The sequence below is a fragment of the Pteronotus mesoamericanus genome, unplaced genomic scaffold (genome assembly GCF_021234165.1).
Source record: "Pteronotus mesoamericanus isolate MK-2021 breed Mesoamerican mustached bat unplaced genomic scaffold, CSHL_Meso_final scaffold_36, whole genome shotgun sequence".
Lineage (NCBI taxonomy): Eukaryota > Metazoa > Chordata > Mammalia > Chiroptera > Mormoopidae > Pteronotus > Pteronotus mesoamericanus.
This window is the reverse complement of record NW_026555313.1, coordinates 11576440-11595802: the sequence shown is the minus strand read 5'-3', so window position 1 is coordinate 11595802 and position 19363 is coordinate 11576440. Positions and strand designations below refer to the sequence as shown.

The 19363-nt window shown below is 37.1% G+C and overlaps 1 protein-coding gene across 1 annotated transcript in view; it reads left to right on the top strand.

The window, feature by feature from the left end:
* GUCY1A2 (guanylate cyclase 1 soluble subunit alpha 2) overlaps window positions 1-19363 on the top strand; it is a 340761-nt gene that overhangs the window by 12578 nt on the left and 308820 nt on the right. Inside the window, exon 2 of the mRNA XM_054592483.1 lies at window positions 17448-17509. Within this exon, the coding sequence (XP_054448458.1) occupies window positions 17448-17509 (62 nt within the window). The remainder of the gene's footprint in view (window positions 1-17447; window positions 17510-19363) is intronic.

The following is a 19363-nucleotide window of genomic DNA, read 5'->3' as shown; positions in this document are numbered from 1 at the left end:
TGGATTTAGGTATAAATGGTCAGCTCTGGACTATGGGCTTAATATAACTGTATCACCAGCCTGTCACATTGTAGGCAGTCACTTAAGAAATAGATGATTGAAGATTTGGGATTGGAGTTTGGGTAAGAGTTAATGGAAGTAATAGTTCATAGCTTGAAAACTGACAAGCTCTCTGAGTAAAAGAGAAAAATAAGAACAATAAGAGAATGGAGAAACAATATACACAGAGAATCAGAAGAATATAGGTGCCAGAATGCTTTTTTGTTTGTGTGTGTGTTTGTTTTTGGGGTGGGAGGTGGCTGGAGAGCAGCTGAGAGCAAGGGCTGTAGTGGTTGATATTTGTGAAATAATGATGACAATTTAAGGATGGTACTTTCAAACTCAGTGTGAATGAGGTTGCTGGAGGCTTTAGAAAAGCAATGCCAATTGTGCCTCTGAGATAGAAGCCTATTTAACAAAGTTTAAAGAGGGTAATATGATGAGTAAACAAAAGATATGATGGGCATACATTTCTCGTCCAAGACTTCTGGCAATAAAAGTAAAGAGAAGGAGTTGGCAGGGCCTCTGAGGCCACATCCAAGTTTATTAAAAAGGTGGAGATTGTTTGAAGGTAGCAGAGCCGTCAAAATAATTGGAGATGGTTGAGATAAATAGGCTTTAGGAAAAGATAGGGTTATCCGGAGCCATTCTTTCAGCTCTTTTGCCAAGAGTGAGGATACTTCTTTCTCTATAACCAGGGGGAATACCCTATGGCATGATAGGAGTATAGGACAAAGGCAGCTGTCAGATTTTGGTTTTATTTACACCTAATTTATTACAGTCTTTCCTCAATTTTATCACTGTAACTCAGTGATTGGTCAGTCATTTTGTATATCTAATGATTGTAAAGTTCAGATTGCCACACTATTAGCAGTTCTCTAGCTCTGTCTTCACTGTGGTAGCCGCATTGACCATTGGATATCAAATGAGGCCAGAAATGTCACTTATTTTTCCCTCCAAAAATTTTGTATAGTCTCATTATAAAATGTACATTGTTTCATTTGCATATTCTACTGTAGATAACTTTTAGATTGACTTATCAATCTGAAAACTTCAGATTTTCTCTTATCTTTCTAAAGTTAGGGCTTTATAAATTGAACCATGTGAAGGGAACTGCTTTTGATTTGTGCTTGTATTATGAGCTGGCTCTCTTTCCCTTTAAAAAACATTGATTGATTTATCGATTGATTTTGGAGAGAGAAAAAGGGGAGAGAGACAGAGAGAAAAAGAAAAAGACATCATGTGCTTACGCGCCCTGACCAGGGTTCAAACCTGAAACCTTGGAGTCTGGGATGACGCTCTAACCAATTGGGCTACCCAGACAGGGCTTTTTCAGTTATAAAGGTAATTTGAGATATATATTTTAAAGATGTAACCCCTGTTCTTACATTCTCTGTGTCCGGTATGACTTTAGTGTTAGAGTTCTTTTGACACTCATGCTAAAGGTCACTAATGGAAAGAACTTTTGAGTCATTAGGAGCCAAGTGACTAGGACTCTAATTTGTTGTTATATTAGATATATTTTACAATATATTATATATTGAAAGGTGGTGTGGAAAATAAAATAAGACCAAGCAGGATATACACAATCAAATACATGTTCTTGGCTCTCTCCCTTTCCTTTTCTGGGTACGTTTTACTTAATTTCATTAAACAAGGATTTTTGTCTGTTTTATTTACTGCAAATGCCAAGTCTACTAGTGGCTGGCACATAACAGTTAATTAATATTTGTTAAATGAATAAATTTAAAGTGAATATAAAGGCATTTATTCTTACCATACTATACAAATATTGTAAGAAACAAGATGATAAGTACAAGTGCACTTTAGAAAAATAATATCAATAATAGTAACAACAACAAAATAGACAAAACAGAATCTACAAATGTGAACACTGTATCCTATTTTTTATTCCTTCAGCATATATTTACTATCTGCCCACTGAGCGTGCTTGCTTTTATTTAGCTAGAATGCAAGATCTGTGGAACAGAAAATAGCTGTAGTCATCTGCGGAATTTAAAAAAAAATGTTCTGGATTTTCCTAAAATACTCTTGTAATCTGTGACACCCGTCAATTTACATTACATATTAGGAGGAAAGAATAAGTTTTTTCTACATGATCTAACCCTGACAATATTTAAAAAAAATTCAACATTAGTTCATTAAAGAGATATTTGTTGTTGGCCTTTTCTGTGCCAGGAATTTGAGATGTTATACGGGGAAAATACCTGTACTCCCTCCCCTCCCCCATTTTTTCCTTGTGATTCTGTTGCAAACATTTTGGGAATGATATTTCAGAAAGATTTTATCTTTCTTCCAGCCTCTTTCTTGTTTTAAAGTCTTCCCAAGGGAAAGCAAGAACTTTTGGAAGACAAATTCACAATTTCCCAATGATAAATTTAAGGAGAACTTGTCATTGTACTAGTGAGAAGCCTATAATAATCCAGTAAGTTTCTGTAGACCTCAGGAAAAGAAAAAAAATCTGTTGAAATGCTGGTTGTTCACATTCCTGCAGTGCAGTGTCACTCTGAGCCTAACTTCCAATTTCATTTTTTTCGTGTGTGGCTGGTTTGATTTGTTTATGAGAGATATTTTGATTTTTGAATGTTGTCTTGCTAAATATTTGTTTTTTAACTTACATAATTTATGTATTCGTTTCTCAGAAAGGAAAGGATGCAGGGATTCTTACAAATTGTGTTTTATCATAGTAATTACAGATGTAAACCTGAGTTCATTTTAATTACATTTTGAAATCTATCTATATAATCTATCTATTTCTGTGTATGTATATATCTGTTTATCTATCTAGTATTTATTATATAGGGCAGAAGAGAAATGATTCTGCCATTGGATTCTGAATTTAAAAATGCCATCTAATAGAAGTCTGGAGTAGGCATAATTACTTCCATTGTGTCTTTTAAAAGTTTGCCACAAGTAATGAAAATGTGTTTTACCTCCTTAATACGGAATCTGCATCCAAAGGCATTTGTTTTAAGGAGTAATGATGAGATAATTGTGTTGTCATGGAACAAAGACCGAGGGAAAGAGTAAACTTTATCTACAGACTATTGTAATTCCATTTGAAGCTTCAGACAGATATGAGGAATTTCTACTATGGGTCCTGGAGAAGGGATATTTATTGTTTCCTCCTGATATAGAGATCAGTAAATGCTTTGTGGACCTGACAGTCCTTGTAAGCTATAAACTCCTTTGTGTGTGTGTGTGTGTGTGTGTGTGTGTGTGTTGTTAGATTATTGCCATTATAAATACATTCCAAAGAAGACCAGTCTTCCCTTTTGTCTGAATTAAATTCTTTTTTCAAGAAGTGGGCTTGTAAAGTACAAACCTGACTTTCCTGCTGCAGGACAATGGATGAGATTCATCTGTAGCTTGCAAGGGGCTAACTTGTAAACTGTAGTATGGAAGGCGGCCTCTGGCTCTTTAAGCATTGGCTGTTCTCGCTTTAGCTACATTCTTGGCATGGGAGTAGGGGAAGATGGAGGAAATCACATACGATGAAATTGTAAGTGTAATTTTTCACTATCAGCCTACTGAGAATAATCTAGGTCTCAAATACCTAGTTAACATAGGTATCCAGTTATTTTGGATATAACAATGGGATACATGATCTTAATGACATTACTAATGACTGTAATTATACAAATCAACAATTCCATTGGACGTGTAATTGGAAAAAATATTTTACTACAAGTTACCCTAAGACATACAATAATTTTTCAAAGAATACATATGAGTAAGTCAATTTCAGATATGGGTCTATAAAAAAATACTATTGTTAAGCGATATCAGCCTGCAAATATGAACCTAAAAATAATACCAGACCACTAACTTGGGTCATTATAAAAGGTATTTAGCTACTTGATGTGATATATACATCAAATCAAGATATATGAGGTCTGTCTGGAAAAAGCCCAGCCATTGTTAATATAATGGGAACAGTTTGTGCGACATAGATGTAACCGGACAGCCAAGGAGAGTGGGCTGGAATGCCCATGCATGAACAATGATGACTTCACTGTACTACTCAGTGGATGCCATTGAGTGAGCATTTGTATTGTGTGGCCATCACATTCAAAATGACCGAGCAAGTAGAGCAATGAATCTGCATCAAATTTTGCATTAAGCTTGAACATTCCTCCACAGAGACTATTCAGGTGATTCAGAAAGCTGCAGCTATGGGCAACTGGTGATTGGCAGCTTCATCACAATAATGTACCACCTCATGCATCACATCTCATGCAGAGTTTTTTGGTGAAACATCAAATCATCCAGGTTACTCAGCCCCCTACAACCAAGATTTGGTGCCCTGTGACTTCTCGCTTTTCCCAAAATTAAAATCACCTTTGAAAGAGTAGAGATTTCGGACCATCAATGAGATTCAGGAAAATATGACAGGGCAGCTGATGGACTGGGAGAACTGTGTGAGGTCCCAAGGTGCCTACTCTGAAAGGGGCTGAGGTGTCATTGTCCTATGTTCAATGTTTCTTGTATCTTCTTCAATAAATGTCTTTATTTTTCATATTACATGGCTGGGTACCTTCTGGACAGACCTTATACCTGCCTGGAAACATGTAAAAAACCTAAAATAACGAAGTTTATTATTTTGCTCTTCCAGAGAGGCAAAAGAAAGGCATATCAAAGCAAAGCATATCAAAGTTTTTACCTTGACGTTTTATACTAGTTTAATGTTATGGGCTAAGTCTGTGAAAAAAAATTGTAAAGTAGGAACCCCCCCCTCCCCACCTATTCCTGTATCAAAACCTCATACCACAAAAACTGCTTTGAGTCTCTCTCACCAGATTAGAATATGCACATTTTAAATACCTTATCATGCTAAATTATTAATTAAAAAATACCTCTCTTGATTTTAAGCACTTTCGTAGGAGTGGAAAGTAAGTTTTTTGGGAGAAGATTGAGGGATGGATGGGATGGAGCTAGCTAGCTCTTTCGAAGCACCTCAAGTCAAAACTGGTGTCCAGCCCCACAGGCTCTGACATTTATGAATGACTGCGTAGAAATGGATATGTCTGGGTGCTTCCCAGGCAGCCATCTGGAGATCTCTTAGCTATAGTAAATTATATAATGCTTTTGGTCTGTAGGAATAATATAGATATATTGGGAGATATAAACAAAATAATGTATAACACCTTTGGTTATGTGGCATATTTACTAATTTTTTAATCATAAACTTCTGTCGTTTCAAAAAACTATTACTACTTCCCCAGGATTCATTTTATGTAAGGCTCATAGGACTAAAAGGGGCTGATGTTATCCTTATGTTTTATAATGTTTGGAGATTCCAGATTTTGCTACTTAATATGCATAATTCATGGATTAATGTGTGTTGTGCCAATTATGGATGCCCTGGGACTAGGTTTTCCTTGGAAGTTCCAGTGAAGAGACCTATGTGTGCAAGGAAATTAAAATGATTCTTTAAAATGGAAAAAAGAGATTGACATCTAATCAGTACCTTGTTCCTAAGTACTATGTTATTAAAATTCCTTGTAGTTTGATGTGAATGTGCGTGCCTGATTTCTGTGGATCAATGTTTGACTGATATTTATAAAACTGAATGCAAAGCAAGAAATTTAAAATCATGTAATATACTAGAAAGAATTTGAAAAAAATATATATTGTGCCAGAAACATTTCCCCTTCTCTGTAGGTAGCTGTTCTTAATATCCGCCTTTTATTCATATCCTCGTACTCTCCCCTTTTCTCAGTTACTAACCTTCCATTACATAATGAGACAAACAAATGGCTAAGAATACTAGAGTTAAAAATTTGTTTCTCATGTGAGCAAGGTTTGACATCTTTTGTTTTTGTTAGAGTTCTGTCATGAACTTGACAATAGTTTATATTATCATGGCCATATAATAGATGGCTTATTTTGAATCATTTTTAGTATATGCAGATTTGAGGGGAATTCTGAAATACCACAGGCTTCCATCAACTATATTTTTTTAATACCTGAGACCATAAAGCATTAGTTTAATACATATATTTATATACACATATACACTTCTTCCCCTCCCTCCTTCTCTCCCTCCCTTCCTCCCTCCCTTCCTCCCTCCTTTCCTTCCTTCCTTCCTTCCTCCCTCCCTCCCTCCCTCCCTCCCTCCCTCCCTCCCTTCCTTCCTTCCTTCCTTCCTTCCTTCCTTCCTTCCTTCCTTCCTTCCTTCCTTCTGTCCCCCACTGTGGGACTATGAGAGAATGAAAGGTGTCTGTTTGGAATTTATAAAGCATGTTTTAAATACATGTTACCTCACTCTGATTCACCCAGTAAATGTGTGAGGTAGGCAGGACAAGGATTAATTGTAGGCCAAACTTAAATATAAGAAAACAAGTTTGGAGAGGAATGGTAACTTACCCAAAGTCAAGAAGCCAGTAACCACCTACATTTTAGTGCCTGGTTCTCCTGTTTCATGTCCTAAGCTCTTTCCACCATGACTTGTCTCTCAGTATGTCCTGGATTTGGTACATCTCAATATACAGTATTGTCCTACGTAGACCCCCTGTTTTGCCTCCCATATGTTCCCTACTTTGTGACTTGCTAAGGGGTGGCAGCAATTTCTTGTGGGTTTTCTTGAATCTTACCTCCTCTCACTAATTGTTTAGTTTCTGACCGTGCTGTGAGTCCACAAAACACAGACCTGTGTTAAAAATGACAAAGCTCTTTACCCGTCAGGACCCTGCCTCTAGGTGGCTGTAGTTTGGCTGTCCACTGTCATGTTTATATGCTCCAGGCTCCCATGGTTGGAGGCAGCTATGAACAGAATGACAAAAGCTCTCATCACTGCCAACACCTTTGCTTATGCTGCAGACTCTGGGAAGAGCAGTGACATTACTTGTATATAGTTTACTTTCTGAATATGTAAGAAGTTGTGATTATTGTAGAAATAGTTACATGCATAAGGGTATATATTTCTCTTCATAGATTGTATATAATCGTGCATGCCCATTCATACACATATCTCAGTATAAATTATGTATTAGAAGAAATGAGGAAGTAATTTAATAATTTTTGTATAATGGATTAACACCTAGGTTAAAAAATGTGCTCAGATAGTTAGCTGCAAAAAAAAAAAAAGACTTTTCAAGTCATGTAGTATTCTTGTGCCTGCATTATTTCCCCCCCCGAAGTGTGATAACCTGTACTTTTAGCTTATGAAAGTAGTGCATCATGAACACTGATGACATGGCAGTCAGCATCTGCCCAACATCTGCCTAGTCAGCATGTTTCATATTTGTTTGGATCATCTGATTATACTCAACACTCGATCTGATTATATTTAGGCCCTGTTGAATTTTATATTACAAGAGAAGTTGAAACAGTAGAGCTGAGCAGCATCTGAGATTCTTAAATGCCAAGCACTTGTTCTTGTCAATGCTCTGAAATAATCAAACAAAATGCTCATGGCACTTTGGTTGGCATCTGAATGACAATGTACTTATTTACATTGAGCAATAATTGTGTAATGAGGCATATTACTCAAAGTCAGCACGGTCAGCACTTTCTTACCTGTTCAGGCTATATGAGAAGCCAAATCATAATAAAAAGTTTGCTTTAATCCATTTTCAGCCAAAGCAAAATGAATTTCATGTGAAATTATTCAATCCAGTTTAAAGAGCTTTTTGATTGCAGGAAAGGCCTTGCCCATGAGACTTGACATTCCACATTTTTTTAATACGAGTCTTTTTTTAGTTAAGGTGGTTGAAGGATTTTCCTCACTTTAGGAATAATCTTCCTTAATGTGACAGAGGGCCAGTATACCCTTTAACCATAAGAGGTATAATGTTTCATAGACTCTTTCCCTTCTCTTTCCTCTGGTCCCTGTGTCTAACTTCACCTGCTTTTCCTATGCCCTCCCTGGTTTCATCTCCTTTACATTTGTTGCTTCTGTAGCTCACTGGCCACTTTTCTTGGAGCTATATACCCTGACTGATGACTAGAGGTAATTCTTTATCACCCAATTACAAATTATTATTTAAGCAGTGTAATCAGGATTGACAAAACATTTTTCCATTTTTGTGTTAATTGTATAATTTAACTGTCAGGCAAAAATATTACGTCCTTTATTTCTGGGTTCTTGTTAGAAAACACTTCCCGATAGCTCCCAAGTACTGGAAACAATAGGGAATTCTTTACAAATGCTCAAGTGGAGGCTGCAAAGATGTTTTAAAGGTCGAGAAATTATTTCCTGACATGAGGGCCATTGCTATCCTGGGTGGTACTCTGGAGCTAAAATGATGCTAATTAGCTTTCCAGCATCTAATTGTTATCTCTGAGCTCTGAGGCAGGCCTGGCAAAGGTCCTGGAAGTTAGACATGGTCAGTTTAGTTCAATTTAACAATTTTTTGTCTACTTCCTCATTAGGAGATTTTTTTTTTCCATAGAATCATCAAGTGACACATAGTTGTATAATACTTAATACTTTATAGTTTTATTTCATTTTGACCTTAAAACAACCCTGAGAAATAGTTATACTAGGAATTTCTCTATTTTATACAAAGGAATTGGATTCAGAAAAATAAACAGCTGTATCCAAAATCACACAATCTAGCAAGATGTACTTCCTTTCAACTGTTACCTTTTCTGCCTCTGTGAAGGTAGAACAACATATTTCTGTTTAGAGGAGCAGATTAAAAGCTTGGCTTTTGGAAAGCAATCAGACATCGATGAGACACTTACATAGACTCAGACACTTACCACTGATGTGGCTTTCGGCAAGTGTTTTAACTTCCCTAGATTTAGTTTTCTCAATTATAAAATGGGGGTAACGCTTTTTCCTCTCTTACAGGACTTTTGTGAGGACTAAATGAGTTGCTGCATGTAACATGTTGGGCCCAGTCAGCGTTTGATGTTTAACACTTAACATTATTGGCTACTGTTAGTGTTCAGTCCAGAAAACTTAACCTCATTTCACTTTGTAGACTGATCAGCCCTGTGCCATCTGTGAGGCTCTGTTTGGTTTAAGGTTCAGGACTGGAGCCCTGTCCCCTCAAACATTTCCCATACAGCATGATTTGTTTTCTAAGAGGGTGTCTAGAAACAGTACCATCTTGTTTCATAGTCAGTATTTTCAGTCGGACAGCCACGTCGACCAGTGGAGCATGTTTCTCCTAAAGTTTTCCTGTTCAGAAGTTAATGATCATGCTAGAGCTATGTAAATAGCAATGACAGCATTTATAATTGGGAAAACAATCATACATTTTCATTTTCATTAAAAAACAAGAAATAAGGGATTTCAGTTAGATGCATGGAAGAATTTCCTAATAGTCAGTCACCAAAGCAAAATGTTACCAATGTGGGCAGTAGCTTATGGAAGAAAAGGCACAGACAGGAGACCCACGTCTGTTGTCTTATTGGTGGCCTTCCAACTGAGGCAAAACACTTTGCCTTTCTGAATCTCGGCTTTTTCCTCTGTAAAATGTGGATAAGTGTACTTGAGACTCATGAGGTTGTTGTGAATATCTAATGAAATAAAGGAAAAGAAAGTGATTTGTAAACCGTGAAGTGTTATACAAACTGAAGGTGGTGGTGTTATTTTCTGTAGTTCACTGAAAATGTTAGTAATCCTTGGATGACTTACATGTGCTCTTGTCTGAAGGTAGGTGAAGGACTAATAAGTAAATAAACCTTTGGATCTATGTCAGTTGAACTAATATATTTTTCAGGTTAAATTAATATTTATGGGATTAAATCTTGTATCAAATCAAATTCAGTGGCTATTTCAGAAAGACATTAAAATAAAAGTAGAAAAAAGAAAATACTTAGAAAGCTAACATACTTTGAATAGAAAGACTTAATTATCATATTGATTATATATTAAGTATATTCAGTCACAATCAGTATATACAATGATAATAACCAGTGTGCTTTGCTAATTAGAGCTTATTTCTAATAAGACCAAGGTTATTGGTTTGAATCCTTTTATGGGTCAATTGACATAATGTCAGCCTTCACCCTAAGCCCTCGTGAGGTCACTTAGATGTATACCCATGTTCACAAAGAGGATAAAGTGATGAGATGAAATCATGCAGACGTTCAACAAGTATGGGTAGAACTCTGTATTATTATGCATATATAGCTTTTATTTTTATCCTTTTAGCACACTTATTATTTTTTCTTTTTGTAATTAGTTGTTCAGACTACTGCTAGCAGCAGAAAAACGTCACCAGGTGTTAACCTTGGTTCAGCAACTTCAGTACTTCAGTTCTGGCTAAGAAAGAATTCAGAAGCAAGACTCAAACTATAAGAGAAAATTTATTTAGAAAGTCTCAGAGGTAGAAGTGAGCCGTAGAGGAGATGAGCTCAAGAAATGAGTCACAGAGACAAAAGAAGGGTCCTTGGAGCTTAGTACAGAGAGGGCGAGATATACGCCTTGAGAGGAGAAAGAGGAATAAAAGATTCAGGCATTCTTTAGAAAAAGAGAGAGAGTAGGCCCTGGTAGAAGAAATGGGGGGGTAAAGGCATGAGCATGCTCCATAGAGAAAGCAAAGCTGGGTCCTCCATCCTGCGGGCTTTTCACCTGGAGGTCTTAGGGAAGGATCTCAATAGAATATTCCTCAGCTTTTTAAGGTGTGTCTTATCAGGGTCATGGTTTCCACCGATTGGTCGATGCCAGGATAGGGGGCCATCAGTCAGTGTAGCTGGTCCTGATGTCGTCCAGAGCATCACTCTGCCTGGTATTTCCACTTTTTTGCTTTTCTGGGTCTGGAGCTGAAACATAGCCTAGGCCTAGATGTCATTTCCAGAGGTTAATTTTTAAGAAAGTTACGTGAGGGCTTGTAGTTTCGCCTGTGTCTGGGCATCTGGGGCTGCCCTCCCTGGTGACCCTCTGTACCTGACCCATTGTTCCTACTCTGCTTGTGCCTGTCCAGCTGCCTTCTTCACTACCATTTTGTTTAGGAAAGTGCTAGTGTCAGTCACCTTCCTCCATGTTTCCTGAAAGGTGGTTTGATTACCAGTGTGTTCTGACGACCCATTTACAAGTGCTTAAATTTGCGATGCTTTACTTCAAAATAACCCTGCGAACTACAAACTTCTTATAAGTGTTCTTCAGATGGGAAAATGGAAGCATTTCCTGTCCCCCCCCCCACCCAACCCAAGATTTCTTACTCCCAGGTGAAGAGATTTTGGCTAATTTTATAAAAAGGTCAATAGCACAGCTGGGTTTGAAATACGGAGGTCCTGACTCGAAGTTCTATGTTTAATTTGCAGTCTTTTTTTTTTTTTTTCTTTTGGTTTATATGTAGTAAGTTTATCCAGAGGCTGGGAAAATGAATATTATGTCTGGATATTTAGCAAGATTGATGATTATTATAATTATATCTCTTTCAAAAGTAGCTAATCTGGTTGTTTGAAGTGACTTATTTTTACTACTTTTATTAATAATACCAATCATGTAATTTGACCCATTGTTGTCTATGGGCCTAGCCATAAACATAAGGTATCTAGTAGTATGATTCTGATCACTTTAAGTGTTGGAATTTGGCATATCATGTCATAATAAGAAAAATGCTTTTATGTTGTGGAGAAAGTGAGGATCTTTGTTTTGTGTTTTAGAAGATAATGAGAAGGATTCCTTGCCCCGCAACCCCCCAATTTATCTCTCACTAACAAGCTTATTTACCAAAATTCCATCATTAGTGAGTCAGACAATCTTATATAATGTAGAGAAACTCATTTATACTATCACCTACCTTAGTAAGGATTGAGGATCAGGTGTTTGAGGAAACAGAGGTATGCTTGCTCCAGAGTGCCATCTGAGACCAGCTTACTAAGGGGGTTTAAAATTTTGGAAGGACAGAGAATTTACAATAATGATTTGGGAGTTTAGATGTAGAGGTAGGAATTTGACCTATCAGAATGCAGCATAAATACACTTACCACTTTGAGGGTAGTAAGGAGGTGAGCCATAGGATAAGAGAAGGCTATAGAAGGGAAGGTGGAAGCACATGTAAAATAAGACTTAATCCACGATTTTGTCTGTGACAATATGGTTTGTCTATATATTCTTTGTTTTACAGGTTTGGTTTAAAGAACATGAAATATATTCTAAAAAAGAACATTAATTTTAATCCATGTGATTCTGTACTTTTATGCTGACATTTAAAAAATGGTTTCTTGTGGCAGTTTCCTAGGGGAAGAGATGCTCTTTATGTAAAAGAGGACTTCTAATCTCTCTAACTTTTGTTCTTTCTCAATCAAGCATTGATAATAACGCCTCTCTGTTTCATTGGATTGGTGTATAAGGATCGGTTGGGATAATATGCCTTAAAGAATATGAAGAGTAAGGCGCTGAACAAAATACAAACTGTTACATAATATGTGCAGTATAGGTTGGAGATTATGTGTTTGGATTCAGGGGCAGATTACCTGCGTTTCAACCTTGGCTTATTTCCTTTTCACCTGGGTGACATACAGCAAGTTAATTTTGCTGTGTCTCAGTTTTTTCATCTGTAAAATGAGCTGAGGAATCACCTAATATTTATGTGAAGATCAAGGAGTAATACATGTAATGGGCATAAAAAGCACTGTCACACATTAAGTACCACAGTCACACTTACTGTTGTGTTGTTATGTATTGTTATATATTAATACATGTCAGCACAAAATTGAATGCTGACAGAGTGAATCACTTGGCAATTTTTAAAAAATCCTATATTTATACCTCAAGCAATATAGTCCTATGTTTATTTAACAAATTATTATTTGATTATAACCTATTAGTGACAATAAATGGAACAGTGTTGAACCTAGCAGTTAAGTGTGAACATCTCTCAGAAGTTCTTTATATATTTGTATAAACTACTTTCACTAATGCTGACTTATTCAGGCATGTTCATCAAGTACTTGTCTTGGCCATTGTGTTTATACCTAAACAAAAGGCTTTCAACTCTGATATACATTAGGAATGATTAGGTCCCCCAGACTAGTGAATTGAAAATTTTGGGAGTGGCGCTCAGGCATTGGTATTTTTTTATAAGCACCACAAGTGATTTAAATCTGCAGATAGTGTTGAAAACACTGGCTTAGAGCATTAGTAATTAAATATATAGCCACGTCATTATTTTCTGACATTGATCTATAATTTTCTCATATTTAAGTAAATAAAATAATGTGGCTGTTTATAGATGTTCCTTTAAAGGTACACCTATTGTTTCCATTAATTCTGTAGTTTATGAATATAATAAAGCAGAAATGAATTTATTTATTTTTAAGTTATTTGTGGGTTTTTGTTTGCTTATTTTTTTGGCAAGATGAAGTGTCATGTCTATCGAAAAAGAATATGGAGACACAGAATGTTAAAGGTGAGACACTCAATGCATCTAGTGGAAAGAGGACACACTTGAAGCCAGTCCTGACTTGCAGTTACTTATTCACTTACTAGCTGTGTGATCTTGGTGTTCGCACTTAACCAATAGGAGCTTCACCTTCTTCATTTCTGTGAAGTTCAGATGAACGGGTACTTTGTATGATGACAACTGTGTTTCGTGCCGGCACACACACATACACACATCTTGATTCCCTGCCTCCTGCCTTGTCCCCGCACCATCTGGTGCGGATATCCAGAGCAGGGACTGTGTGGGAGCCTCCACGGGGCTGTCTGAGCCTGCAGGGCCAGCTGGTGGGAACGGCTTCCTCCCACTCCACAGGGATCATTTCTCTGGCTCTGTTGGGACCATTTCATGGCTCGCTGTTTGGATCCCATGCCCTTTCATGTGCATAACATTTTGTCTGTGGGGTCAGTTACTGCTGGCTAAGTAGAGTGAAGTTGATGAGACTGGAAATGAAGATGGCTTCTTGTTGTTGCAGGATAGAAAGTTTTGGGTACCTTCTGTTTGAGCCCCAGGCAATACATGTGCAGGACACAGATGGCTGCTTTCCCTTTACAGCTGACTTCCTACAGCTTCTTTGTATTGAGTAGGGTCAATACGACAATAAGAGGCCACTATCTATACCCTAGTTTAGGGAAAGCAGAGAAAAATCAAAGACTTCTTTGATTTTCTTTTTTTATGATAAAAACAGTAGATTTTTCTCCTTTTCTACCCCTGTCTCTCTGCTTTTCCAGCATATGGCCATGATCTTATTAGGTCACACTGTTCTCCTGTTTTACATCTTTGTGTTCCAGGAAGGAGGTTCATAGGTTGTTTCTTATTGTAAATCATAAGGCCTGGGGTCTTGATCTTGACTATGGTGTTTCAGTGTCCTTCCTACTTATAGGCTGGCTCTGGCTTTAGGCCTCTCTTCAATCCTAACTTTGAGAATTCTGCTTTTGTCACCTTTTCTCTGGACTGATATGAAGGTTTCATTGAAAATATTTGTAAATTCAGCTGCCTTTTAAAAATTGTTTGCCTCTGTCTATTGGAATTAGCACCATTTTCTCTTTGTTAGACTAGTGGTGGGCCTATTGATTTTTTCAGGTGATAAGAATCTTGAAACATTACACTTGTGGGGTGGGTGCACTTCTACTCGATTATGAGTGAGACTCTTGAGGGCAAGAACCATGCTTTCCAGTTGAGCATGGTGACAACTATCACATATTATGTACCTACTGTACATGAGAGACTTTGCTTTAATTATTTCAATTAATTCCCATAAAAATAATGTATACATAAAGAATCTTGTTTCAGAGAGCTTAAGTAAATTGCCCAAGGTCATCTCTCTAGGGAGTCACAGAGCTGGATTTTGAACTCAGTTTGACCTTAAATCCTCTTTTCTAAATCATCTTTTTAAATTCTTTCTTGAAGGAAAGGAGAAATACAGATGAGAACAGGATCTTGCCCTGTAGAAAGATTGAACTGTTGAGTAGGAGACTTGTATGGAATCACATTCTTGAGGAAAAAAAGAGAAGGCCTGCATACTCCTTGCTTTTCCCACTGCATTGACTTGCATCACTGACATACATAGACACTTAATAAATGGGCCCTCTGACTGTCAAGGCAGAAGTCCCCTCTACAGAAGGGTGACTTCAATTTGTGCTTTTTTATTTATATCAGAGAGACCCTGAGATTATGTGAAGATGTGTCTCTCTGATAAAGCCATGGGTTAAGCAATCAGGCAAACTCTGACACTGAAATATAATTTTCTTATATTTAAGTAAATAAAATAACATGGCTATTTGTAGATGTTTCTTTAAAGGTACACCTATTGTTTCCATTAATTCTGTAGTTTATGAATATAATGTAGATTCCGGTGAATCATTTGACATAAGACTCTTTAAGGAATGAGGTTTGTGTTGAAATCATCCTTGTCTTGTTGAAGATCAGGAGGTTCTCTGCAGTCGGTCTCTATGCTTGTAGTTTAGACCATCAGAATGTGCCCAGTGGCTTTGGCAAGCAACAAGAAGTATATAAATGCTTAGCAAGTTGCAGCTTTGTTGAATGTGCCCAGAGAACATTTTTCTTTTATTGTATTTGGAAACTATAAATTTAAGTCCTCCTGGGGAAGAAAAGTAATTGCTTCACAAAAGAAAAAAGTCAGTCTTTAAAAGGCTTAACTCCTTTCACAAACATGTGCTTTTTAATAACTGGGGAATTCCTGGCACAGGGAAAAAAATCTGTCCTTTTGTAAAAATGAGGTCATTCTGGTCTTAACTGGCCCTGTGCACCCTCTAGTTCCTGCTTTCTGTTCCATGTTTTGGGACAGAGGTTATTGGGAAGATAATCCCCCTGTGGATATTAACTGCTTTTAGGGCATGCTGCCAAAGAGAAAGTTATCTTAGCTCAGAAACTGCCAAGCCAGTGCAAGAGGCCCAGATCCCAGGGGTACTGAGCTAGTGACTGTTAATGACTTGGTTTAGGTTGGCCGTGGGGTGGGTTTTTAAAGCACACTTTCCCTGTGCTCTAGGATTGCTGTGTCGCTTCATCTTCTTTAGATTTCCCAACAGCTCCATTGCTTCTTGCTTCAGGAATATTTTTCTTTCCCAGACACATTCTGTTTACTCTGCTTTGATTTTATCCTGATGAGTAAAAACATCTGTGCCAATATGAGGCCTCATATTCATCTTTTTTTAACCTGGTATGACAACCATTGAAAGAAGTTGTCTGTACCTCTTTCTTTGAACACTCAGAGGCTGATTCCTCCTAAAGTTCATTTCTGAGTTGGCTTGGCTAAAGTGAAGATTGTATCTGAGGCTTTAGGCTTGCTCAGGCTGAGCGTTCTCCTGAATGGCAGTGTAGAGCATCTCAGTGGATGCTTTTGATTTCATTGAAGTTCACTTTTTACTCGCTTTAAAACAACCATTCCCTCTGAAGACTGTTAGGAAGGGAGATAGTTATATCTGTCCTGGCTGTTTTCATAAAGAGGTGGACATGCAAGGGGTTCAAGTGAACCTTGACAACAATCTTTGTGTTCTCCTATAAATTAAATATACGATGACCACTCTGAAAGATTAGAGATGGAAAGTAAACTGATGTTTCTTAACTGCATCTTAGGTACCAGCACTTAGCTAGATCCTTTCTTCAGCTTACTCTTTTAGACTTGTCTGGGTTCTTGTAGTTTAATTAGTGGGAGCTAGTTAGGTCATCCGCCTACCTTGCTGTCTCACATTGAAGGGTCTGTGTCAGAGTCATTATATTCTCCTAAAATTCATCCATGGCTATAATGGATCAATATGTTGATAAACCTTTGATAACTTCTGTTCTGCTTGATTGACTAAAACTTTTTATTATTTAAAAAATTCACACTCTTGCCACTGAAAATTTATTTTTTATGATACTTTGTTAATAAGATCTCCATTCTGGGATCTTGGTGTCACTCTCATGGCTCCCTAGGTCTGAAATTGCAAGTTCAGGCTTTGTTGCCTAAATAAGTCTAAGAATAATTTCTTGATTTGGTATTAAAAAACCCAAAACTATTTTCAGCTCTCTTGGAGTAGAGAAAATTCTAAAATTTGGTCATGAGTTGTTTAGGTATCTGCTTCAGACCCCATTTCTTGCCCAGAGTCCTTGCCAGCCCTCTGGGAGGCTCTAGATAGAGCCCTTGCTTGGAGTCTCTTGGACGGCTGAGGAAGTCAAGCTTGCCCTGCATGTGACCCATATTTCTTGAGTACACCTCCTCCCTATGGCCCCAAGGGCCTAGGTTTATTATAAGCAGCCAATGAGTTTTTTATTGAACTTAATAGCAGGTACGAAATAATTGAGAAAAATATGGCTAGGAAATGCTATTGTATTTGAAACTGGGAAATTCTGGGTAATTGCTGAGTGCCTCATATTAGTTCCTGTGGGAAAAATACATGGCAAAATGCATAATGGGTTAATATTGTAAAGCAAGAACTCTGATGAGATAAATCAGAAGCTATGTATTGGCTTACAATGCTCAGAACGGGAATGGCACTGATTTGCTGATAATTTATTTTTATTATTATTATTATTCTGTAGCCTCAGACGATTCAGCAAACTCTCAAGAGGACATTGCAGTTTTATGAGCACCAAGTTATTGGGTAAGTAAAAATGGATTTTGGTCATTACTGGGGGCAAATTAAAGATAATTACTCAAACACAGCAGTTGAGCATGTGGTTTCCTGCCGCGCAGGTCAACCTTATTTCACAGGGGCTGTGCTCTCAGTGTGGAGTGTGGCTCTTAGGGGCCCGTGGAGCCACTTCCTGAGGCTTATTTGTGTTTAATCCTTTATAATAATATTCCTTTCTGGTATTGCTTTTTCTTTTTTTTTGTTTTCTGTATGTGTTTTTACCCTTTTATTTTCATCCATTGAATCTCATAATTTTGCCTTAATAATTTCATGGTACCAACTGAGAAGCTTTAAATGAAATTTAAGAATCCTTCAGTAAATTTTAAAGAAATTTGAGGAGTCAAGATTCAAATACTGGTACCTCTTGACATGCTTTTGGGAATCGTTTAACATTTATGGTTAGTAGTCATTACCATGGGGATCAAAAATAAATTTTTGTCTATTAAGCTGTTGTGTAAGTTTCCTTTTACAAAGCCAAAGGAAGAAAACAGCAGAAAAATAATATCAGCACCTAGTGCAATGCCATATACTTGAAGTGCTTAATGATTATGTTAATTGTCATTTCAAAGGGAATTGCTTTCAAACTTTGTCATATCAATCCTCAAGAGTGCAGCACTGGGAAAAACATATTATTTAAACTCATGATATGGCTTTTAGTTTGAGGCCATTAGGGATTTTAAATAGTTTATCCTAACAGAGATAAAGAATGTCAAATTAATTTCTCTCCACACATTCTAAAATAAAAATTAATCACTCTCAATGGATATGCCGCTTTCCAAGTATGGTATTTGGATTAAATTTGTCAATATACTTAGATCTGTTCCTGGTATGTGATAAATATTACATATTTGCTGTTAGGTATATCACCTTATCATTATTAATATTTTTATAACAATATGGTAATCAAATGTAGATTATTTCCTGGACTTATGAATGGCCTCTCTGATTTGAAATCAAATAATGACTGATGAAATAGTATCATTTGTGAATGAAACTATGTCTCCAAGGCAAATTGGAATGAGTATCTTATAAATGTGATAAATAGATAACTGAACTATATTTCTATAGTCTGCAGAAAATTCTTTGGAGCTGTCCTTTATCTAAGTTCCTGCCTCAACTTCCCTCTTCTCTCCTCTGCATAAACATAGCCTGTGGTGGTTCTTTGTTCATTGCCTAAATGGTCTTCTCTAGTTCTGTTCAGTGCAGACACAGTATAACGGAAACAGACAGGGAATGCAACTCCAGTATCAAGAGTTGTCCTGATGTCTGACTGGTTCCAAATAGGCCTATTAGCATATTTTTTACTTGGGTGTTGGCTGCCTTCTGAGGACTTGAAGTACCTTTGCTTAGCGCCTTTATTTGTACTCAAGCCGATGAAGACAAAAAAGCGAGCTGGCAGGATATTGTCACATTTGCTTTTCCTGACTTTGCCTTTCCGTTTCCTTCAGCCATGGCTTCCATATCCAGTGCCCTCTTTTACCTTTTAGACTCCTTCTTCCTGCTTTCTTTTTTTCAATACTGAAAAAGGGGAACATCTATTACCACTAACATTTGGATTAACATGTATCCACACCAATGTGTTGTTCCTCTTTGAAAATACAATTAAAGGCTCTTTATCTCTAACTGTAAAAAGGAATATGTTTTTCTGTTAAAGGGATTTCAGGCAATAATACTGTCAAGTATTATTTTACATATTTCTGGGGATATTAAGGTGAGGAAGATATACTTTTCCTGATCTCCGAAATTGGACTTTGCCTAAGGCTTATCTTGAGGTAATTCACCATTTAGGTGCCTTGGGCTAAGATGGATTCCAGAGGGATTACT